Here is a 25413-nt window from a genome sequence, read left to right as displayed (position 1 = left end):
TCGGAATGTCCACATTGTTGCTTAGCTTTACCAGGAATTAAGCCGCTTATAAGGATTGGTGATTGTAAGGATTGATGAATAATAATTGATTCAGATAGTGGAGGCTTCCCGTCGTAGATTTCCCCACACGCCACTTTAGCGTGGCCTTGCCCACAATGCACCAGCCTTTGATCCAATTCCCCAGCACGTGCTAAGTTGAATTTCACATATCAGACAAATCACAAAATACAGATTTAGTTGCAAGGGGAAATAGAAGTGCTAAGTCGCTAGGCCTTATATGTTAAATCAATATCAAAAACCAGGGGATTAGAATAAAATAAATCCTGGAATTATTTTAGTAAATATATGAAAATCCCTCCCAAGGATTTGATGTAATCCCTAATAGCTTTAGCATAACAAGAGAACAGAGCGCAGCCTAGCAAGTGCTGCAGAATCATACACAGCCCACCCAGCTTGATGTGTGAATAACACACAGTTAAGTGGCAGAGTCAACAAAGGAGAGAGAGCAATGGCAATTAGCACAGAGGATGAGAGAGAGAGAGATATAGAGAGAGGGGTTGTGAAATGGTGCTGTTTGGAGAGTGTGACTGAGAAAAAGAGAGGAGAGAAAGAGAGAGAGCGAGTGAGAGAGAGAGAGAGAGAGAGATACACTTCAAAATATGCCATTGGGTATTCAGCCTACATGCTCAGAGCTCTGACTGAATAGGCAATCATACCAAATGCTGAAGCTGAATCAGTGAGTGATACTGCCTTTCTCTGGCAGGATAGGCTAGTGTTTCCTCCATATACTAATCTGAGTGCATGTTTGTGTGTTTGCGTCCGGGGGTTTTCGGGGCTTGTGAATTTGTGTTGCAGTCAGTAAATAGCAAAGCTGCATGACAACCCATGCTCAGTTAAGTGTGAAAGAAGAGATTTCATAAATTACACATTGTACATTCAACGTGTAAGAGCTACAACATAATCAGACTGTGTGTGTGGAAGGCCTTTACACTGCAAAAAAACAATATCTTAGCAAGAGGTTATGGTCTTAAATGTAGCTAATACGGATAATATTTCCCTTTGTGAGATTACCAGGAGGATGTTAACGATGTTAAATAATGGCATAGTTTATTTATCACATACACAGTCATTGTCATGGCGTGCTAGGCCAGACCAAGATCGGACGAACACTCACAGAGATGGTTTCAAAGCAAGCAGATTTCTTAACAAAAACCAAGGATACTGAAAAGGGCAAAACAAGGCAAACGATGCAGCAACTAAGGGGTACAAGCACAAACGTGGCAAACAAGAGGGTGAACCAAAAACGAACCTGGGACTGGGGGTTGAGCAGGCGCAAGCGGCTAGCGCTAGGGGAAAAAACAAAAGGGGACAAGAAAGAAATCCTACAGGCAGACTGGGCTAAACAGGGGTTAATGTAAACTAAGGGGGGAGAGCTGGGGGACCAGCTACTGAGCAACAACGGCTAGGCCGACCAAACCTGGAACCGCAGCGTGTTGTCGTGAGCGAGGGTCGCCTAGCTGGATAGGCAGGATGACCTGCTCCTAAATGAGAACACAGAGCAGAAACTGGCCTCAACACACCTCTAACAGTACGGGGAACCTCTCGGGGAACCTCAAGGTCGCAAACGATACAATTCTCGGCTCCGAATGGCGGAGTCGAGGCTTCTTAAATACCCAGGTGTAACCCCAGAACCAAATGAACATGAAATGAGACACTGAATTAAACACATGAACACAAATGAACATAAATCAATACGATGAACCTACGATGGTCCCTATTTGGGCCTGTGGGCGCGGCTCGGAAACGCCCCAGGGGAGGGCACGATACCGAGGGGCTGACAGTCATACACAGTACAGTTAGCAGTGAAATGTCTGTCTGATCATGTGAAAAAAGATAAAAAGTATAAAACAGAAATATGCTCAAAGATAAATATAAAAATGCAGAAATATATATAAATATAATCTCAATATTTAAGTAATATCAGTAGCATGCAAATGCTTAGCTTCCCCAGGGCACAATATATGTTAGTGTTAATAGCTCACATGACTTGATTTCCAAAAAACATAAAGTTAAAGGTGTTACATTTACACCCTTTACCATTTCAAAAAAGTAGCCAAGGGTCAAAGCAAAAGTTGGGGCAAACTGCATAAAAGATCCTTGGTCTGTATTGCATGTACTGCTCTTTTAGGTCTATACACAGATTTCCAGTGATGTTTTGATCAGGGGACAGCCAAAGCATGATCGATCCACCCCCCATGCTTATCAGTTGGAGAATTCTTTTCACTTTTTTGGTTTACCTTCATCGGTCCACAGGGCTTATTCCTTAATGCACCAGGCTTGTTTAAATGTTGCCTTAAAACCATCTGATGCTGAATGTTGTGGTTTTCATCTGGTGACGTCATTATTCCATAACTTGATTTATTATTATTATTATTATTATTATTATTGGTATTATTGGTAGTAGTAGTAGTAGTATTTTCTCTGTGTTAGCAATAAGCAGGGTGGTATTGGTACCATTTTACGGCCTGCCCTTTATTTCCCTCTCTTTATTCTGGGGCTCGAGATATAACAGAACGTTCTGTTCTAATGTCCTGGTGGGCCTATAACAAGGACAGCCTGTAAAATGAAAACGGGGTGTAATAAACAATGCATAATGAAAATATTCTGATCAGACATAATTAGTAGATTGTGCCTGGAGAACAGAAAGGGGTTTGTGGCCTGCTTGGAGTACACAAGGCGCAATTATGTTCATGTATCAGCGAGAATGGCAGTGTAATACTTTCCTTTTTTACTGTTTGGGCCTCATCCTTCTCTGTTTTTCAGACGTAGTACAATAGAATAGATGTAGTTTAATTGGAAAGACATTGTGGGCTGCCTGTTTCTGCGGGAAGTCTTGTTAAGACCTAAAAGGAGCTATGCTGCTCTATTGTGCTGACTAGTGTCTTGCAGTCTCCTTGATTCTGCAAACACTCATGAGAATACTGAGACTTATTTGTAACTTCCATCTTAAATTACTGAATCACTCTGGGCGAAAAGACGGTTCTTTGTTCTTTATCCTCAAGTTGCAGTATATCTAAAAGAATTGGGGCAGACCTTCTAATTAGTGGATTTAGCTACGTTAAGGGCAGCCATTGTTGGTGGTTTTCATCTGCACACACACACAACTTGTATAATCTCCACAGAAAAGCATTGCAGACAGAACAGGATGCTCTGGAGCAGCAACACACATTTACATTACATTATGGCGTTTAGCTGCCGCACTTCTCCAGAGCAACTTACTCAAGATTACAGAGGCGGGCCAGTGTAGTGTTAGGAGTCGTGCCCAAGGACTCTTTATTGGTGTAGTGCAAAAAAAGGTCACCCAGACCAGGAATCAAACCCTCCCACATGGTGTGGTAGCTCATTGACAGGTAGTGGTGATATCTATTGCACCACCCCAACACACAAGCCTTGCTTTTCAACAGTAAAACTTAGTAATTAAATAAATAAATAAGAACTTTCAACCAAACAACCAAGTTGTAAAGCACAAATAGAAGTAGACATTGGGGGAAAAGCAAAACCCCAGTAACTGATAATATATATATAAAAAAAACATTTTGGACAGATAACAATTCAATAATATAAACAAATAAATAAAGTAAATAAATACATCTTATTCGTTTGCTCTTCTGATGATTACATCTGCAGTGGATGGTCCTCCATATGTACCGCTGAGCCTAAGGCCAATATGCCCAACATTAGGCTGTGGAACAGTAGAACTATGTTCTTTGGAGTAATTAATCCCCACCCAACATGTAAATGATGAATAGTAGTGCCAGACTAAGTGTTGAGAATTATAGTACCTGATAGCACTAATGTTTGTGTGGTTAAATGCTGTCACATCCTCACAGCAGTATTCCAAGATCTAGAGAAAAGTCTACCTGAAAAAATAGAGGGACTGCTGTAAAGTGAGGATAGACACTCTGCTAATATCCTTGATTTCAGAGGAAACTTTGGCTGCACAGGTGTGTACAAATGTGTGATCAGTGTATAGTGAGATAGTACCATGGTTGTTCAAAAAGATATCAACATGGAATGTTTGTGGTCCCAAGTACTGGAATGTTTAGGTCTTCAGAAACTACATATTAAATATTTTTTACGATTCAAACATAAAAGGGAAGCATAGAGAATGCCTCATTTGTTGTGGCATAGCACATTATGCAAGAATACACACAGTAAATGTGTATAAATGTGTATAATAATGCATCTAGTCTAATAATGCATCACTTTCATGTAGCATTAGTTGTAAAAATGTGGCAGATGAAAGACATGGCGAAGCTGGAATGAAAAATTCTCTCTTTCAGGTGCAGGACGCAGTACGCTGCAGAATGGGCGGCTGTAAAGATGACAGTGAGAACTCTCCAGACTCCTGCAAGAACGGCCAGGTGCAGATCATGGTGAATAACATCTCATTCCACCTCATCTCACGTACAGTAGAACAGTAAGAGGACTCCCTCACAGGCTGCAAGATGCTGTGAGCTGCTGTAGTCTTCATGATAGTGGTTAAAAGTAATGAACCATATGCTGTATTTTTGGAAATTGATTGGTCTCGTTATCACTTTTAAAAGCATCAGTGAAAATTTGAAATGCATATTAACCCTATCAAAGCAGGCATTTTATGAGAAGGGCGAGTAGGAGTAGAATTTCATATTATCGTTGCAGATTTTCAGATCTTTGACCAAAGTAGAAGCAGGTTTTCTTCACAAAACTACAGATAAGAAGTTAAATAGCAAACCTTGCCTTGTCAGTGTTGACCGTTTCCATCATTTTTTCCATCATGTCATCGGATTTAAACCACTGTGTAAATTTGTCCAAAATCTGTGCTGAACCATACAGTAGATATACTGCAGCTGATAGGTTTTCCTTCCAGATTCTTCAGCGATTGGTGATCAGGCTAACTGATAGCCCCCAACATTCTTTTTCTATCCTTTCTTCTTTCTTCTATCCTCTCTTTCTTGGCTTTTTTCACTTTTCTCCTTTCATCTTTTTTTCCTCACCCTTAATGTATGTCTCCACATGTCTCCTCTTATTTAATTCTTTTATCCTCAATTTTCCCTCATCTTTGCTCATCTGTTCTTTTCTCCTCCTTTCCACTTTTTCACCTCCTTTATCTTTCACCTCTTTTCATCTCTCCTGCCTTCTTCTTTTTCCTTCTTCTCCTTTTTTAACCTCTTCTTTTCTGTTATCCCTCATCCTCTCTTTTCTTCTACCCCATTCTTCTCTTCTTTTTAATTTTTCACTCCTCCCATTCCACCCTTTTTTCACTCTCCTGTCCACTTCTTTCTCTTTTCATCTCGTTTTCTCTCCTCTCCTCATGTACTCATGTTTCTCTCTCTCTCTCGCTCTCTCTCTCTCTGTCTCCTCTGGGCTGACAGCGATCCCCCCTGTACACTCAGGACCAGCGAGGCTCCCTCAGATACACTCCAGCATGCAGCCAAACCTGCCACCCAGCCTGCCATGCTCATCCTCCACTGTCCTACAACAACCATAACCACAACCACAGCCACGGGCCTAACCACAACCACACCCACCCCCTCAACCACAACCACAGCCATAACCCCGGCCTGGAGCTTATGAAGGCAGCTGTACGTCTATCACACACCAGCAGGGCTGCTACTCTCTGTGTCTGTGTGCGTGCTGTAGGAGCAGCTGTAGTGTAGTGAATACTAGAGTGTAATTGACAGCTTAATGTGAACATATTAGATGGCTAATTAGATAAGTAGCTTGCTGTCAGCAGGTTTTACTTCAAGTTCATTTAGTGTAATATTATACAAGTGCAGATTAGTTTCTGTGAATGCATGCTAAATGCTTGGATATATTTTCAGACTCTTTGGATCCCTTTCTCCTTCTCACACACACACGAGAACACAGATTTATGAGGGAGTAGTAAATTTGATTGAGAGTTTTCATGAATAGGACCCAGCTGATTTTGAAGATCTGATGATACCAATGCTAAGGAGCTAAAATTCTGATTACCAACAACAGTGGCTACTATAGTTTTCAGAAGTGAACAGAATTGCTTTGGTTAAACAGGGCTTTCCTGACTACTCTCATTTCTTACACTTGGACGAAATGAATAGCAGGACCTCGCAAACTGCATCGTATACCTCAGTTCTCTTCATAGAGTTTTTGTATAGTGCTCATGCTAAAAGTTTGGGTGCATCGTACATGCACTTGTACCCCCCCCCCCCCCACACACACACCCGATTTCTAAACCATTCCCACTATTCACTTCACTTCATTTCATTAGCAGATACTTCCCAGAGACGGGCTACACAAACAAACAAAGCTGAACTCAATTTACGAGCTTCTGAGCAAGACAGGCTTTGGAATAGCTAACAAATTGAGTCTAATGAAAATCCACAGTCAGTTTGGTGGATAGCGTTGCATGCAGCGTACCCGCATATCTTGGCAAATCATGCTATTAAAATGTCCTTCACAACAGTGCGGAGACATTTGTCATTCACACTGTGTGCATGCATTGGTGTATAAACACAGCGTTTGGTAAAGTGACTGGCAGAGCACAATCATGTGCCTTTATTTTATTTTATTTTTTTACATCATTTGAAATTGCCACCTACCTTTTCATGTTAAACAGACCCAAAGTCTTATACTTAACTCATTTTAAAAGTTAAGAATATTTATGCCTCTCCTGCAAAGTTGCTTTTTTGGAGATTTTAAGTTTTGTCTTGACAGCTATGATATGATATTAAGACATATTGATTTTAAAAGGACAGATGTTTGCTGTTCTTTATTAATGTACTTCCAAGAAAGGTATATAATTTTGCTGCCTAAATATTTCCAGTCTAGAAGCAACACAGCATTAGTGAGGCAGTGAGGGGATTAGTGCCTTGCCCAAGGTCACAGCAATAAATGCCCTGTCAGTCCTGGTATTTGACCAACAATCTTACAGATGTTGGATCACTTCTCTTATCACTGAGCTACTGGTAATCCTGTTGGTGATAATGGTGGGAGTTAGAGGGGGCATGCAGTTGGAGATGTAATGTAGGAAAGTAAAAATATTGGGAATCATTGTATTTATATATGCCAATAAATCTCAAAATATATTTCAACCATGTAACCAGTATGCAGATGTTTGTCCACAGCTTACTGACATAGCTAATGGTCTTTGCTGACTCCTGTGACAGGACGGTTACAATAAGGGGCTGCAATATTGTAAATGCAAATTGTAGCATTGGGTATAACATGGAATTATAATATTTGGGTTCTACAGGCAACATTCCTGGCATTATATGCTTATTATTACAGCACTTACAGTTTGTTCTCAGTCAGCACAACTATTACAATGAATTACATACAATTTATGGCCCAAGACAACTGTGTCTTTAGCCTTTTAAGACAGTGTGACATACAGTACACTGTACCATAGTAATAATAGTAATAATAATAATGACTTTATTTATATATGACCTTTCACAGCTTTCACAAATGCTTCACTGTGTAATAAAGTAAAAACAACTAGACAGTGTTGATAACACAGAAGGATATATTGAAAGAACATAAATAATGCACATAACAAAAGTATAAAAATAGAATAAAATAATAAAACGATGAAAGAATAGGATTTGTAATGAAACACCACTTCAGCTGAAGACTAGCCTTAACCCATGTTCATGAAACCAGCCTGAAGAGTTCTAAATCTTTAGTACATCTGTTCTGAATTAAACATGCATGCTCTGCAGTGATGCTGAAGCCGGTTTAATGTGTTCTCTGAGTGTGTTATGAATGAGCTGCATTGTGGTTTTAGGTAGACCTGTGAATAATGTATTACAGTAATCTAAAGGTGAAAAACAAAAGCATGGATCAGCTTTATGCGCTGTGAGCAGATCTGAGTCACTCTCTATTTGTTAAATGAAAGAAAGGGGTTTTAGTCATGTTATCATGATGAGGTTTAAGCCAGCATTGGAGCTTTTATAACAGGGCCCAGCAGTAGCCATATTGTACCCATCCTTTTCTAAAACATGACTTTTGAGTGTATGCCTCTTGCTTTGTAACATTGCCCATTAAGGCTGGGCGATATGACCAAAATGTGTATCACTGTATTTTGGTGGTTTCAGTGTACATTTTCATTTACATTTCAAACATGTAGCGGATACTCTTATCCAGACGACTCACAAAAGTGCTTCATTCTTTACTCTTAAAATACCCTTAGAAAAGGAAAATACCTCTTGGAAAAGGTGGGTCTTCAATCTGCGTTTGAAGACAACAAGCAGACACCCAGGAAAGGTTTGCTCCACCACTTCGATGCCAGTGTATATGTTGATTAGTCACAATTCCCATGGTTCTCCTAGTAGTAGGTGGTATGGGCAAACATGCATATCACTGTATATTTAAAAGTGTGTGGTGAAATGACTAATAAATTGACCTTGAATTATTTTTATCAAGTGAAATCTATTAGAAAGTCAAAGTGGTTATTGGACTACCAATACACATATTTACCAACTGAAATGTGTATCAAATATATTTACTGTCTAAAAAGTAAATAAATAGAACTGTCTTTACTGCATTCTCTTAAAAACACATATTTTGAAAGTGTATTAACTGAACTTTAGAAGAGAACAAGAAAAAAGCAACATGATGATGTTCACTTTTACCCTAGAAAGCATTTAGTTTCTCAACTAAATTGAATTGTTAGAAAAGCTCTGCTTGTGTTGGTCGGGGCTATGGCTGCAGTGTCTCACAGAGCCACTGGTTGAGAGCTTGCCTTTAATGATCTCAATTTAATCTCAACTGAGTTAACAGTAGTGGTGGGTTAATCTCCTCTGTAGTCTCGAGTTAGCAAGTAGGAGGTGGGTTCATTTCAAATAGGCAGACATGAAAAAAGTCTGTGGGTCTTTGGGAAGTGAGTGTCTGTGTGCTAGCTTACTATACTACACACTAGTTCTAAGCATATTACAGTGTGTGTGAAATGCAAAATATGTTCGATAGACATTTCAGTTGTTAAATATGTGTATTGGTAGACGAATTAGCCAATGTTAACTCTAAGATTTTTTTTCTCTCATTAATTTAAGGTCAATTCATTAGTCACTATATAGTGACGTGCATGTTTACCCATACCACCCACTACTAGGGGAACCATGGGAATTGTGACTAATCTACATGTACTCAGAAGTGGTGGAACGAACACCCCCTGGGTGTTCACTTGCTGTCTTCAAACGCAGACCGAAGACCCACCTTTTCCAAGAGTATTTAGGTGAAGTGTACTGTAGGTTGAGTATTATGGTAGGAGCATTTTAAACAGTATACCCAGTGAACCTGCATACAGCCCAGCTCTGTTGTCCATGATCTTTAACTATAATGACAGATGAGTGTGTGTGTGTGTGTGTATGTGCTATATCAATACACACTTTCTCCAGCAGCTAAAAGCTCTTACTATTCAGGCTAGACATTGATATGCTCCCTGCGGCTCTAGCATGTTTCTTTATTTACTGTGGAGGTGTTGCAGAGGTGTTGTGATGGACTGGTTTGGGTTTGTACTTTCAAAGACTACATGACGAGACTACATAATGAGAGCTAACATGCAGCTTTTTTGTTTGGTCAAACTCTTCCACCCACCCATGTGCGGTCTGTCTCTTCACTCTCCACTCACTTCTCATCCTATGCAGAAATCTGTTAGCACCTTTGCCTTGTCCAAACCCCACACATTAGACAGTTACTCTATCCAGTAGCTGTTCAGGTTTAAAACACCTCATCTTAAGCTGTATTAATCCACTCTTTTCTCTGCTTCTCTCCCACGCAGACCGACTTTGAGAAAGACGTGGACCTGGCCTGTCAAACAGGTAAGTATTCCTAAAGTGCTTCTGTTTTTCTTTCCTTCTCTCTGTCAATACTGCTCTGTATATCTGCCACTCTGCAGTTTCCTCTGTTTATTTCTCTTCGGTCTGACCATCTCTTCTTTCATTTTCTTGCTGGTTATAACACTGTGGTTATGGTGATTTTCTCTGGTGATATATTGTTAACCCCATACATCATTGTCTCCCCTTCACTTGCAGAGCGAGGACATCCATGTAAGTCTCACTCTAAGCCAAAGCATTTCTCTTTGTTTTTCATTCCACTTGAAATAGACTTATACCTGCTTGTTTTGCATCAAAAAGCATACCAAGCTAGCATGACTTTTCATTTATTTACCCTTACATCCCTGGGTATTGTTTTTGCTTTGTGTAACCTCCTCCAAAAGCACTGTAACAATGACATTGAATTTATTTTCTCTTTTTTATTTTTTTGTTTTGCTCTATGCTCAAGCAGTTTGGCCAAGACCAAAAGACAAATATGGCAAATTGTACTGGAGAAAATGGTATATTATTTTTCCCTGTTGGGAAATTGTAACATCGGGTATAACATGGTAGTAATAGTTGAGTTCTACAAGCAACCATTCTGGTATTTTAGGCTTGCTATTACAGCACTTTGCATGTTTAGCCATCTTTGTTTTCAGTCAACATACAGGTGTTATATCCCATCACATTTATGTCCCAAGATAACTGTGTCTTTGGCCCTTTCAGGCTGTGTGGCATACAGTATACACTAATGTAATAATAATAGTTATAATAATGCTTTTATGTATATATCATCTTTCACAGTTTTCACAAGTTCTTCACTGTGTAAATAAGTAAAACAGCTAGACAGACATAAAACAAAAGGGTACAATTAAAGAACATGTCTATAAATAGGAGAGTTGGAACAAATGAATGAAATTATGATTACAAATTACATTAAAAAAAAACAAAAAAAAATACATTCAGATTCCTTATAAATACCAAAAGAATTGGGGGATTGTGGGATTTTTAATGAAATACCACTGACCTTGCATCTAAATCTAAATCCAAATCCAAATCTTCGGTAAATAAAACAGAATGCTGCTTCATTCTGGAAATGTTCAAAATCAACACTTGCTTTTCAGAATTTTGTAGCTCACTTTAAAACACAGGAAGAGAATCTGAACATCTGTTCTGAATTAAACAGGCAGACAGTGCAGTGATGCTGAAGCAGGTTTAATGTGTTCTCTGTGTGTGTTCTGAACAAGCTGCATTGTGATTTTAGGTAGTCCTGTGAATAATGTATTACAGTAATCTAAGTGAAAAACAAAAGCATGGATCAGCTTCATGTGCTGTGAGGAGATCTAAGTCACTCTCTATTTGTTAAAAGGAAGAAGCCACAGTGCAATTAGCGTTAGAATACCTTTTGACCACACTACATATTAATTGGAATTGACCAGATCAGCTGAATAGGTGAATGACCAAAACCACGGACCAAAACCATATAAAGAAAACCACCATAGCCACTCAATAAAATCACAAGTGAAATCCAGACCACATTTTGATGATTACTTTACTGGAACTAAACATCCGAATTGTCTAGTAAATGCATCAAAGTTAAAGATTTCTGTCCACATAGTTTCTACAAAAACTGTGTTCATCTAACTAATTTAGAGGTGTTAGTAAAAGCTTGCACAGAGTTGAAAAACAACATTTTTAAAATTTGGCACAATCTGCATGAATGGCTCTATTATGTGTTAAGTCATGGGAACAAATATAGATCAAACACATGCTTTTAAGCATTTATGTCATTGGAGCAAAATATTTCAATGCTTATATTTGAGAACCAGTGGAATTTATTTATTGTCAGCAACTGCCAACCAAATGTTTTCTATAGCTGCAGATCAACCACACTGTTAAAAGTATTAGTTCCTTAAGAAATTGAGAAACTTGAGGGGTTCTTTAATTTGATTTTATTAGGTGCTTTGAATTGCTCCAGAGTTCAATAGAAGAACCTCCAAAAGTTCCTAAGAAACTTTTAACAGTTTAGGAGATATTGTGACCCCTATATGAAACTGTTTTACTCTATGCATATTGTGTAATACCTCACATCAGACTGCTTCAGATCGCTGGGTTTCAATGAGACTGAAGACCAGGCTCTGACTTGCTTTTGTGTTCTGGATCATTGTCATGTTGCACGATCTGAACTAAGCTCCCTGGACAAAACACTAGCATCTTTTTCAACTCTAATTATTTTCTAATTTCTTCTCTAATTTCTTCGTTACACATCCTACTGCCCCAATAGCAGTGTCTGTCCTGTAAGGTATGACTAATTCAGGGTTACACCAGTCACTTGAGTTCCTGTCTATTTTCATACACTTTCTTACAAACTTTGTGATTCATGCCCAAGCACAACACAACACTGACACATCCATATTTCAGGATGACAACTGTATGGGGCGTAGGACAAAAGACTGGGTGCAGCAGATAAAATACGAATGATGAAACACTAGGACACTTTGACTGACCAACAAATCCTCAAGACCTCTGTTCCCAATCTGGAACTGTCAAAATGGTGAAATAGACACGTAAGCAGTCCAGCTAAAATAAGCACCATATTTGTGGAATGGAGGACTCACATGGACAAGAACAGAGATTGGTGTGATCCCAAGTCCTGACAGGGCTGACACTGTTTATGAGGTAAAGGGGATGTGTGACATAGTCCTAAAAAAGTAACGCGTGCAACTATTTTGCTGCTGAGCTATTTTTAGATCACAGACAGATAACTGGTACTTTTGTACAGTACTGTAAGAGTTCCGGATATAACGTAGAATTCATCGGCTGTAATTTCAATCAAGAGGCCTATTGTCTTGGGCCATTGCTAAGCAAACTTTGGTTTGGTTCACTGGTGGTATGAACACGTTTTCATGGTGGCCCGCACCAAACGATGGAATTCAACATTAGAACAAGCTTTCCTCAGTGCAGATCAGCACCTGCATAATCTCCCTTTTCATTTTTAAATCTTAACCAGAGCTAATATGGCTCCAGCAGTAGGAGCTGCTGCTAATAACAGCACATGAATGCATGGACTCCTGAACCTATTTTTGAATAGACCTGTAGGTTTGCCATTAATAGGTCAACCCCTCATTTTACTATTTTGGCATGCACAGGCTTCCTAGATAAGGCATTGCATTAGCTATCAGCCTTTATTAAGAAGCGGCATGACAAGTACTTTAAAGTCCTATAACATGCCATTATGTATTTGACTTTATATTTCCAAATCCATGTACTGGCAGGCAGGGCTGGTTCTGTGTTAAAGTGGAGCCAATGCTTTTTAAAACTAAATTGAATGAAAGTTTCTGGAAAATGTACCAGAGAGGGGTACAAACTGAAATCATCATATTTGACAAGTATTTGCCCATTTACTTATCCAAGAACTGTTGCAAGGTTGGACAAGAGTTGCAGAACATTGCAAGAAATCAAATTCAAGATAATACACTTAGGTTGTGTTTCCCAACACAATCCCACAAGCTCTCAAAGTAACCTAAAAACCACTTAGTGTGATAATTACCTAATTACCTAATCTAATTGGTTCTATTTAACTCCAATATATACTTTGAATGAAATATTGGTCAATTCAGCGAACACTATTATCCAACAATTTCAGCTGTTGTTGAAATTAAAACATTTTTGTAGATTGAATTGACCAGGCTACGTTTAATAGTGCGGCAATTGTGTAGTGTAAGTCCTTTTTTGGTGATTCTTTAGAGATCCCTTCAAACACAAAACAGCTGCTAAACATCAGTGTATGACAAACATGCACATACATACAGTGTGGTCCAAAAGTCTGAGACCATGTGGAGTCCATGCCAGCCTGAATGCACACTATCATTAAAAGAAATAGAACATAAGCACTAACACTAAGCAATTATAAAATTAGGGACTCCTGACTGGAGTGTTATGTTGGGTAGGTTGGCCCTTCCTCTCCCACAGCACTCAAGTGCAGGTTACATAACTAGTAGTTACTGTTTACCTACAAGCATGTTCGGTTGTCCACATTGTGTCAGCAGCAGTTTAAAAAGAAGAGATGGAACCTTATGCTTCATGGCTAGCCTTCACCCTAGGGAATTGGAAATGGCCAAATTAGGAAAAAGTCCCCCTCCCTACAAAAAGGTTCTACTTTTTCACTCGAATTGTTGTGCTGATAAGGAAAACGTTGACAGCCAATGTACTTTAACAAGTGCACTACAGTGTCTCATTAAGGCAAATCAGATTTCCACCCCTCCAAAGCTTGCCCAACCTGGCAACAGTTGCTATGCAAGAGTGCTTTGTGGGTGGAACACTGATGGGTCAATTTAGAGCTAGTTGTAACATAATGAGGAGTAATGCTTGTTCTCTGACATGATCAGTGTGGTGCTAGTTCTTTTTTCCTTCAACAGTAGTGGACCTTTCTGCATGAGAATGGCTTTCCCTCCTGTCCTGTTGTCCAGCCCTGCTTCTGTTTCTGTCCTCTAAATCTGCATGCACTAACTCACCACCATTCCTCCAACCTGTCTACGCCTTCCACCATCTGACACCTCATCCTCATACACTGGAAATGAGCTCAATCTCTTTTGTCTCTTCTCTCATCCCTCCATGCACCCTTCACGGTCTCTTTGCACACTCCTTAACTGCCTCTGCTAACCTCAAATGTCACACACACACACACACACACAAATTGCCTCCATTACTTATTTCATACATCTGGGGCTTTTTGTTTGCCTTTTGTTTCTCGGGATCTTTTGCAAACATCCATGGTGTGCTGTCTGTCTGTCTGTCTGTCTCTTTCTCTTCCACTGTTTGCCCCATCTTCTTTCCTTTTTTCTTTTCTCTCTGCTGTGACCTTTCTCTTTTGTCGGTCATTTCCATTCTCTATCCCTCTCTCCCGCCTCTGTGTGCTTTCTCTCTCACTCTCTCTCTATCTCTGTCTTTCTCTCTCTCTGTCTGTCTTCCCTTTCCTCTTGTCCTCTTGTCCCTTCTCTTTCTTTCTTTCTGTTCTTTTCTCCTTCCTTCTCTTGTTTTTTTCTCTCTTCCTCTCTCTTCTTTTCCTCTTCCTCTCTTGCCTTCCTTTGTCTCTCTCTCTCTCTCTCTCTCTCTCTCTCTCTCTCTCTCTCTCTCTCTCTCTCTCTCTCTCTCTTCGTTCTCCTCCTACTCCTCTCCCTCCCTTCAGTCATTTTTAAGGAGGTGAACACCTGCAACCCAGCCACCATCACCGGCACCTTGTCCCGTATCTCTCTGGACGACGAGGACGACCCCAAGCTTGCAGCCCATCAGGAGGGGGTCAACTTCAGCAGCCTGCCAGGGAACATCCCGCCCCCCAACCTGCTGGTGCAGGTACCCCCACTGGGCCCACTCAACGAGCTCAATGAGCAGCCCCTAAAGAAGGAGGTAAACGTGGAGCAGGGCAGCCAGCAGCAGCGTCAGCGCTCCGCCCCTGTTTACCTGTGCACCGAGAGCGGACTGGGCTGGGCCCGGCCGCCCCCAAATGCCTCAGAGCCAGTGGGGGGCGGTGGTGGGGTTACAGGGGAAGGGGACTACATGGTCTTGCCACGGCGGACAGTCAGCCTGAAACCTCCCCCTCCTCCACCCCAGGATGAGGGCAAACCCCTAAATATCACAGTGGAAGACCCCCCCTTCCCTCCGCCCCCCTCGCCTCTGACCCTGCATCCGGCCGAGACCGAGGCCTACCCCGCGGACTTCGCTACCGTGGACCACATCAGCATGAACCTGAACCGCTCCTATGGCACGCTCAAGCAGCTGCCCGCCCACGCCAATGCTCACAACACGTTGCAGGTGAAACAGGGCCGGCCATCCGTCCGACACATCCTCACCTCTGGCACGGTGGAGCGCACCAGGACCCTGCCCCGCAACCTGGGCAGCACTAACACCAGCCTCTCTGCCGGATCCCTAGAAGTAAGTAAAGAACAGAGTGGTTCAACAATAATCGAATAATGTGCTTTTATTGCTCTCATGAGATGTCTTGCTGTCTCTGAAACAGTACCTCCATAGAAGAAAGAACATTTCAGAACAACTTTCCAGACAGTGATGCTTCAGACTTCCTATCTGAGTACATTTTAGATTCAACATTACTAATATTGAAGGCTAAGACGGACTATTTAGCCAATAGCCAAAAGTGCAAAAGAGCATTTACATGCTTAAGAAGTCCCACAAAGCAGCACAGGGCTGCCACAATAGTAAATATGATTTTCTCAAAGATATCAAAAAGGTAAATACATAGGAGCTTACAGCTTTTCAGTTTATTGGTAAGTCAGATGTTGATTGTTCATAAAATAACCTGGTAAGAAAATTTACATTTAGGGCTTTTGCCAGGTGCTCTCATCTAGAGCAACTTTCATTTGAATCGCAGTACACAGGTAGGTGCTTGCCTGGAGTTGGAATTGAACCTCAGTCTGCCACAGGGAGCGCGATGCTGTTACCCACTACACCAACCGCTTTAGATTTGATAATATGTCAAATGTCTGTACAACTGCCACATGGCTCCATCAGATGTTCTTTAATATCATGATTACCTTGAAAAACAGACATTTCTTGATTTAAAACATGATGGACGGGTTATAATAAATGTTTATTTGCATACAGGATACTAAAGCCATCAGATAAAAAGGTAATGCAACGTTCACTGAAAGTGGAGAAAGCTCAATAGAGAGCACAACTAGATCAGAAGTTCTCATTTCCAATCTTGGGGACCCCCTGACCTGCCCTGTCTTAACTAATCTCTTCCCAAAAACACTTGATCCAAGTCACGAGGGGCTTGGTGATTAGCTGATGAGCAGGATCAGGTGAGTTATGGCAGTTGGTCCCCAGAATTGGAGAATATAGATATTGTAGACTAGTCAACCTGATTTCAGTAACAAAATATAGCGATGGCAGACGTTGTAGTCATTGTGCAGGAGAAGATGCTAAACCACAGTTACATTGGTTTGGAAATACTTCATCAGAAATTGCACTTGCACTGCAACCTGACCTCCCGCCTCCTCACTGACTTCTTGGAAGTAAGTACAAAAGGAGGAGTTTGTATAGACTAGTAAAGAGGTTCTCAACTCTTGACCTGAAAAAACGATTGACCCCTAAGAAAGGCTTGACAAAGAGCTGATGATCAAATGTGTTTAGTAGAAGTGTAGTAGGTATCCAGTTTGATGACTGATGTCAACTATAGCCAACTGCATATTTGAAGAACTAGTCGACTGATAAAATGCATAGCTGTTTGCTCCTTGGTTTGTCTCCAGTCCCTTCCTGCCTTCTGAAACTGGAACTGCAACACTGGCCCCTTCTTTGCATTTGTCTGGAGCCCTTTGCAGCTGGGGGAAAAAATCTAGCAAGACTATTGTATGGTAATTACTTCTGCAGTTGTCAACAGTGTTGCATGTGGAGTAAAATCAATGGGGAAACAGCAAAAGGCATTTGAATGATCAATTAACCCAATAATAATCTATAAATTAATGAGGAATAGAAGCAAGCTCCCTGGACAGTTGAGCTAGTCAAATGCATCATACCTTCTCTGATATTTAGTTACATGTCTCGTTGCTTTAAGACATCACCAACCCCTGACAGGATAGGATTACACAGTCTGATGAGATGAATTGAGATTAATTAAATTCCATTAAAATCCATTTCTGTTCATTTCAGCCCTCTCTTCCACTAACGCTGTGCTTCAGGCCCAAGAACAACTCAGCATTGTTGCTCTCACATTCTAGGAGAGCAACTCTAGGGTGCAAATCACTTGGACACTTTGACTGACCAGCAAAATTACCAGACCTCAAGTGTGGAACAGCAGGTGAAATGCTGACACAATGCACACAGATTCCAGCTGAAATATGCATCCAGTTAGTGGAAGAGTGGGTTACAATGGACCGGACCTGACTCAAGAGACTGATGTAATCAATACCTGCCCTGTTTGATGCCAACCAAGTATAAGACAGAAATAAGCTGTTCATTGTTGCCAACAACCCTAATGATAACCAGCAGACATTGTAATGCTAGCAGTGAAAGGGCACTAGGACAATGGACGTACAGTGTGGAGGGGTTGTTTGAAATGAGATCAAGCAAATAAAGCAGAAGTTCAGGATGGAACCACATTAAGATGCACATTCATTGATGTTTGACAAGATTAATGGAATAAAAGTGCAGGTACAAACATACTCTGCAGCTTCGCTCACATTAGCAGGCTCATGTAGATCATACGGTCATCATCAGCTCTAAATGAGATGTATTATTAAAACAAGGTCATCTGAGTGTTGGATCTCATTCAAATCATCCTATCATCATCTATTTCCTTAATGCTAGGGATAGATGATTGTGTACCATCTCCTGCACCTCAGTCCCCACACATACTTATCACCTAGCAACTGTCATAATTCCCCCCACAGAAATGTCCTCCGTTAATTTAAGGTGTGCCTTACCTCTGAAATCCATGTCAACAAGGTCTTACACAACGTGCCGTCTGTGCAAGCAGGGATTCTGTGTGTACGTGCAGGTGTGTGTGTGTGTGAGATTGTAATTACACTACAGCCCCATAGAGAGGGACAGCAGATGGAGGAGAAAGAGGCTAAGCCAAAGGAGATGCCCAGGAGATGCTATTCCTTCATTAGAGGACACACACACACAACCTCTTTCCTACTATGTCTTTACTCTCTCTCATCTGGACACACAGATACACTTATATATACACACTGCTTGTTCTGCAGGGGTGCTTGTGGCATGAGTCTCTTTTAAAAAACAGTTTCTGAGCTCTGTGGGTTAATTAAGGAAAAGGAAACTCTGTCTTTCTCTTCCTGTTCCTGATGTTTCTTATCCCTTTACTCTCTCTACTACAAACACACAACCAAGTAGTTGGAAACGGCACATTAATTAAAAGCATCTCACACACAGTTACTCCAGGAAACTGAAATTGTGCTGCACACAGAATGAAGCTTTTACATGAATTATGTACTAAGTACTAATGTACTAGTGTGACATTTACATCAGTGGTGCTGTCCTTTACTGCTTATCGGAGTGTTTATAAGGTCATTTGAGGATTAATTTCTCAATTTAAACATTTGCATTTCAAATGATGTCTCCAGAAAGAAAAGTGATCCACACAGGTTGTTTTAAGCACAATTCTATTCAAATGTTTGAAATCATTGTAAAATAGAGCTCACTGCTTTCAAAAAAGCAGTAGGTAAGAGAAAGGAATGTTAGATGTTGACTCACATCTAACATCTAACTTTCTGACGAACATTAAGAAAGAACTTTCTTAATGGCTTCGAGTGGTCCAGTGAACTAAGGTGCACTATGACACAAGGATCACTAGTTCGAATCCATCGGTCATCAGCAGCCGGAGCCCAATAGAGCACAATTGGCACTCTCTCTCCCCTCACCACTTAATTGTGATACTGGCCACCATAGGCATCTGTGAGCCAATGCATCAGAGCTGGGTACCCGGCACTTTCCTCAGAGCACGTTGTTTGCCCTGTGACATTGCATCGGGTTAAGTAATTGGCTGACTAAAATTTGGTTAGAAAACTTGGTAATCAAATCTCGAGGCCAGATATATTCATTATAAAAATTATGACATTGTGCATTGAGCACTTTCCAAAAGTTACATTTTTTATGGTATACAGCTTCTTCAGGTATTATGGAACCATAAAATGCTCTGATGAGTTCAAAATGCTCAGTTTTTTAAAAGTATTTTAAAACTTTCATTCCTACTAAGCTCCCTAGAAAAAGAAAATAGTCACCTTGTTTAAGGTGGAAGCAACTTCAGGCTCTCACAGATGGCTTTGCATGAGAAAGATCAGGCTATAAATACCTGCAGGGTGTGTGACAGGATTTATAGATTGAGAAGAGGTGGTACAGTTCAGTGAGTGTCTCGTTGAATGTGTGAAAAACAGGTCACAAAGCAGATGTTAATAATTGGCAAAAAGTAGTGATTGCATTTGGACATGCCAAAGACAATAGTGTAAGGAAAGTAGCTGGCGGTCACACAGGTCTACCAGCAGTGGCTAAAATCCCAGTCTCCAGAAAAGTCTTGTCTGAACTTTGCCTGAAAGATAAAACTGACAGACAGGGACAAGGACTGCCAAGCACACAGGGACAAGGACTTTGGCACACTCAAATGCCATCACTCCTTTTTGTCAATTATTAACATCTTCTTTGTTACCCATTTTTCACACATCCAATAGGACATTCACTGCATGGTACCACCTCTTCTCAATCTAGGAATCCCGCCACACACCTCACAGGTATTTATAGCCTGATAGTCCCTGCAGGAGTCTGAAATTACTAACACCTTAAATACACAAGGTGACCAACAATTAATTTGAAGATGTGTGTGCATTTCACTTTTCACCATAATTTATCGTAAGCAATGGCTGTAGATCCACTTTTCAGGGCTCAGTATTGTCCAATCACACAGTACTGTCATGACAGCCTCACAAGAATAGATTATTAAGGCCAGCTAATTAAGTAGTTAAAAGCATTATTCATAGTTAGAATGTTTCCATCTGTGTTAAACTAGGTGCTATGAGATCCTACTACATGTTTGATCTCAGTGTTTCACTGGCTCAGCTCACATTAAACCACTCTATTTGAAATGGGTTGACAACTGTAAATAGTGCAGCAGTTTTCATTCCTTGTCCACATAGATAGTGCCCTGGCTCAAAGATAAGTGCCTTTGAATAGCTACACAAACACATTTCCTCATTAGCTAGGGCAAATACGCCTGTATGTCCGAAGACATTCTAAACAGTATATGCCAAACATCTTACCTAACTTGCATACAGGATTTGGAACTGTAATTTGAGTGCAACTTAGTTGTTGGCTTTGTGGAGATGATTTAAGCAAATTGTTTGCCTTGATTCATTTGAGTTCTCTCAATGTAGTTATGTAACTTGAATTAATGAACATTGTCTTTACTTGAGTAATTGTTTTTCTAGTGTCTTGATTAAGGCTGCATAAGTTAGGGCAGCGCAAATGATTCAAGTGAATTGATTACATTAAGTAGTTAATATGTCACTGACAGTGTAGAGTATTGGGTTTAGCTTGAGCAGAAAAGAAGTAGTGTAGCATTTCCTTAGATGCTTACTTGCCCTGAAAATACATGTACACATGTGCAATATTCAAATACTTTTGAAATGTGTTAAAAAATGATGGGTACCCCCACATGTTTATTTAATTAGTTAAAATAAAATAAAAAATAAAGTTAAAAAAATAAAGTTAAATCTGATATCATTTCACACCGAACACAGAAATGAATTGTATAAATTGGTCAAAATAATTGGCCTTTTCAAAATTGAAATAAATAATCAGTCAAATAGTCATGTGACACAAGTACCAGGTGCTGCAAACATAGAAATCACTTGTTTAACCAGTTAAAATGGACAAATGTTGGCTCAATCTTTGTGTCTAGGTACCACACTGAGCATGGAGAAAAGAAAGATAAGACCAAAAATTGTCTCAGAATGTGAGAACCATAATTATGTACAAGTATGAACAATCCCAAGGCTACAAGTTCATCTCCAAAGATCTTGATGTTCCTGTGTCCACTGTGTACAACGTCTTTAAAAGGTTTACAGTCCATGGCACTGTAGCTAACCTTCCTGGATGTGGACAGAAGAAAAAAAATGATGAAAGATTGTAACAAAGAATTATTCTCATGGCTAAAGAATCTCAATCAACTTTCAAACAAATCCAAGCTAAACCGCAGACACATGGTACAACGGTGTCAGCTTACACCGTCCATCCCCATCTGAATGAATTGGAATGCTATAGTAGGACACCCAAGAGGACCCCACTGTTGACGCAGAGGCATAAAAAAGCCAGAACTAACCTGACGACATGAACTTTTTGGTAAAGCACTTTATTGTACTATTTACCGAAAATGAAATGAAAAGAAAAAAAGAAAAGAACACCGCAGTCAAAGATGTTTTGGGGTTGTTTAGCTGCTTCTGACACTGGATGCCTTGACTGCATGCATGGCATTATAAAATCTGAAAACTACCAAAACATTTTTGAGTGCAATGTAGGGCCCAGCTGGGTCAAAACCACAGGTAATGGGTCTTCCAGCAGAACAATGGGCTAAAGCATGCTTCAAAAAGCACCCAGAAATGATTTAAGACAGAGTGCTGCAGTGCTGGAGAGTTCTGAAACAACAGCTGGGAGAATGCACATTTAAAATCTATGAGATCTGGAGAAGTTGTCAAAAGAAGAGTTTTCTAAAGTTCTAAAGTAAAAAGGTGTAAAAAAAACCCATATATAATTAAAGGAAGTGGTTGTTTCCCAATGACGTGCTACCCAGAAGTGTCAAGTAACGAAGTACAAATGCTTTGTTACCTTACTTAAGTAGAAATTTTGGTTTTCTATAATTTCCTGGAGTAATTATTTTTTAGATGACTTTTACTCCTTACATTTTCATGGTACTATCTGTACTTTCTACTTCTTACATTTTAAAAATTGCCTCGTTACTCCTGTTTCATTTTTGCTTTCATTCCGGCTTGTCATTGTTTAAATTGATTGTGGTTGGATGAGAAGTATAAAAATATGCCATTCTGACACCCTACTGATTTGATGTTACGTCAAACTCCAGCAAGGACATTGCAGACGTATGTAGCCTAGTATGAAGATGTCCTGGTAGAGACGCAAGAGAACTCGAGTGAAATGTCCCAATTAAGCACCACATTTACATTCCAATAATGCTTATTGATAAGATGCCTCTGAGGTTTGACTTTTTGCACCATTACAATACTTATAGGCAACTACTCATATTTTCCGCTTCATGTAACACATGTAAATGCTGAGTAGTACACATAGATGCTCCTTTAATATATTTGATGTTACTAAAATGCATTTATTTTTAATGGGCACATATGCAGCTGAAAAATATTTCATCATGAACATTTTAATATAACATTATAGGCATTATGGCTTTTAGATTTTCTTTTTGGGGGGATAGTGGTGGGGTGGAGTAGTAACTATAGACACCTGTGGCATGGCAAGCTTTTGGCATTTGTTTTCCTTACAGTACTTTTACTTTTATACTTTAAGTAGTCTTGAAACCAGTACTTTTATACTTTTAATTGAGTAAAAAGCTTAAGTTGATACTTCAACTTCTGTAGAAGTCTTTTTAAACACTAGTAAATACTTTTGACACTTACTTTACGTGCTACTAAATATAAAGTTGCGGGTGACATTAATTTTGCCCAGTCCATTTCTGGAATTCTGTGTAAAATGTCAGAGTTGACTGATTTTTCCTCAGTTTTTTTTTTGTTCTATCAATGCACACAAAAGACATAAAAATGTACATACCAAAGCATTTGCATTGCAACAATTTTCTGAGAGAAGTAGAACACTTCGGCAGGGGAAGCCAATGTTTTCGGCCTTGACTGTATTGTTGATATTGATTATTATGAAAATAAGTAATTGATTAAGTATAATGTATATATTAGTTAACTGTTTATTAGGCTTATTATTAAGTGTTAGGGATTTACAATCTACGTTGTTTTTGTGTTTTGGCCCTATCTGACTCAACTAACCATGACTCAACTATAGAATATTGAGTGAATTAGCAAAGCTCAGGATCCGAAGTGCGGTAAACCCTAAGTCGATGGCCACCAAAGCAGGTTGGATGGACATTTCAGACTTTCTTTGATGATGTGCAGCTGTGATTGATCATGTCTTCTCTCCACTCCCCCCTCCCCCAGAGGAAAAGAGTACGGTACTCTGAACTGGACTTTGAGGTAAGATCTCGCCCCCTCTGTCCCCGGCCCAGTGTTTGTGCTTCTATGTGCTTTTAGCTAGGGGTTTGATTGATGCTTAGAGGTACCCAGTACTGCTTTGGTGCTTGTATCCCCTGCATTTGACATCCAGATTAGTAATCATCCAATTCATGGTAGAGTTGTTCAGTGTTTCATCAGCCTTGATTCTTGAACTCCCTCTTGCATTCCTATGGGATGCTCAACAACTTCAGACAGCACCTTCCATGTGGCAGCAAGCTGTGCCACTGTGTAAAAGTGGAGGTATGTGAGGACACTAGTTCTACACGTTTGGACTGTGACAACGCCACAAGGTTGAGGCTGCGGAAACAGTGAGTTGTGAGTGTGAAGTGGGTCAGCGTGTGACGAGTGGAATAGTATGCACATGTGAAGCCTGGAGAATGACCAAACTGGAATTTAGCAAACCTCCAGTCAACTTAACATTAACACTGAGATCAGACTTTCCTTTCAAGCTGTTTATTCACCAGCTCTAAACTAGGGGTGGCTAATATTAGGCCTTCCTGACTAAACCATGGTTATTGGCTGCCATATTAATGTTTAATAATAAGAAGTATATGAACACATCCCATGTCATGCAAGACATAACAAAGCCCACATTATAGGATTAGATTACAGTAAATATGGTTTTCCAAGCCTTGACGAAGCACAATATTTAACCTGCTCATTAACACCAACTACATAAATGCCAGGACCCACCAACATATTACTTTCTGGGTAATTATGGACAACAATCTTTCTATCATGAGGTCAGATGTATGTTTCTCTTCGGCCAGAGTTTCTTCTTTGTTGTTTCCATGTTGCAGTGGTTCTGGTCTGTTAGCTACACTGCTCCCACAGTTTTCAGTGGTACTGCTCCATTCCATCTGTGTCCGTGAGTTTTAGCACTTAAGTACATGCACAAATCCGGACAAAATGAATGCAAAGTACGAACAGAAGGCTTTGTCTGTATCCGTATATAATGTAAAGCATCAATGAGCCTTAAGTTGGGGTCGCCAACTACATTTTTTTTTCTATGGCATTTTTTGAACAACAATTAGAAAACTCCATAATTATGCTTATGGTACATTTTTCAACCCACCCAAATTTGAAATGTTGAACGAATGAACAATTTGAACACACAAAAAATCAACACGTGTACTTTGAGCAGGGATATGTGACTGTACTGTTTTAGGCAAACTTGATTAAGGACAATTCTACCACAGTGCATTATTTTAGTATAGGCAATGTTTATTTTTTTTTTATGAACAGATATATATGACAGTCATGTATAAAAACTTTTTTACAAAATTAAAACAATTTTAAACATATGGACATTTGATCTTCATTTTAACTTAGATCTGTCTGAAGATTTTTTTTTTTCAAAATGATTGCTCTAAAAGGTCTAAATTAATTATTTAAGAAATAATTTGTAAAAGTGTAATAAGTAGAAAGACACCCTTTGCCCTAATATCTGGTATTTTGTCCTTTGGCTGAATTATGCCTTTTTTGTAACTGACTGGAAAAAAGATTTCCCACTCCTCCATGCAGAATTCTTTCAGCTGTGTGATGTTACAGAACCAGTTATTGGAGAAATGGTCTCACAATGTACTCAAGCATGTTTCATACCATGAAGATTTCAAAGTGTATTTTATGATGGAGCGCTTGCCAAGCCCTACTGCAGCATAGCAGCTCAAAACCATGACATTTCCACCTCCATTCTTTACAGTTGGTAATGGGTCTTTGTGTTTAAATGCTGGGTCTGGTTTATGCTAAACATGTTTTTATTACTGTGTCCAGAAATTTTTGGAACTTTG

At 39.8% G+C, this 25413-nt stretch overlaps 1 protein-coding gene across 11 annotated transcripts in view; it reads left to right on the top strand.

Moving 5' to 3' along the window:
• adgrb2 (adhesion G protein-coupled receptor B2) overlaps positions 1 to 25413 on the top strand; it is a 362907-nt gene that overhangs the window by 318232 nt on the left and 19262 nt on the right. For 6 of the 11 annotated variants that reach the window (XM_072675953.1, XM_072675952.1, XM_072675949.1 and 3 more), the window contains 5 exons: positions 4344 to 4436; positions 9800 to 9839; positions 10053 to 10067; positions 15022 to 15764; positions 23549 to 23584. In XM_072675953.1, coding sequence (XP_072532054.1) covers positions 4344 to 4436; positions 9800 to 9839; positions 10053 to 10067; positions 15022 to 15764; positions 23549 to 23584 — 927 coding nt within the window. The other 5 variants (XM_072675954.1, XM_072675951.1, XM_072675947.1 and 2 more) reach the window with 3 other exon arrangements.

This window comes from Salminus brasiliensis, chromosome 3, assembly GCF_030463535.1.
Source record: "Salminus brasiliensis chromosome 3, fSalBra1.hap2, whole genome shotgun sequence".
NCBI classification, from domain to species: domain Eukaryota; kingdom Metazoa; phylum Chordata; class Actinopteri; order Characiformes; family Bryconidae; genus Salminus; species Salminus brasiliensis.
This window is presented reverse-complemented; position numbering and strand designations above follow the sequence as displayed.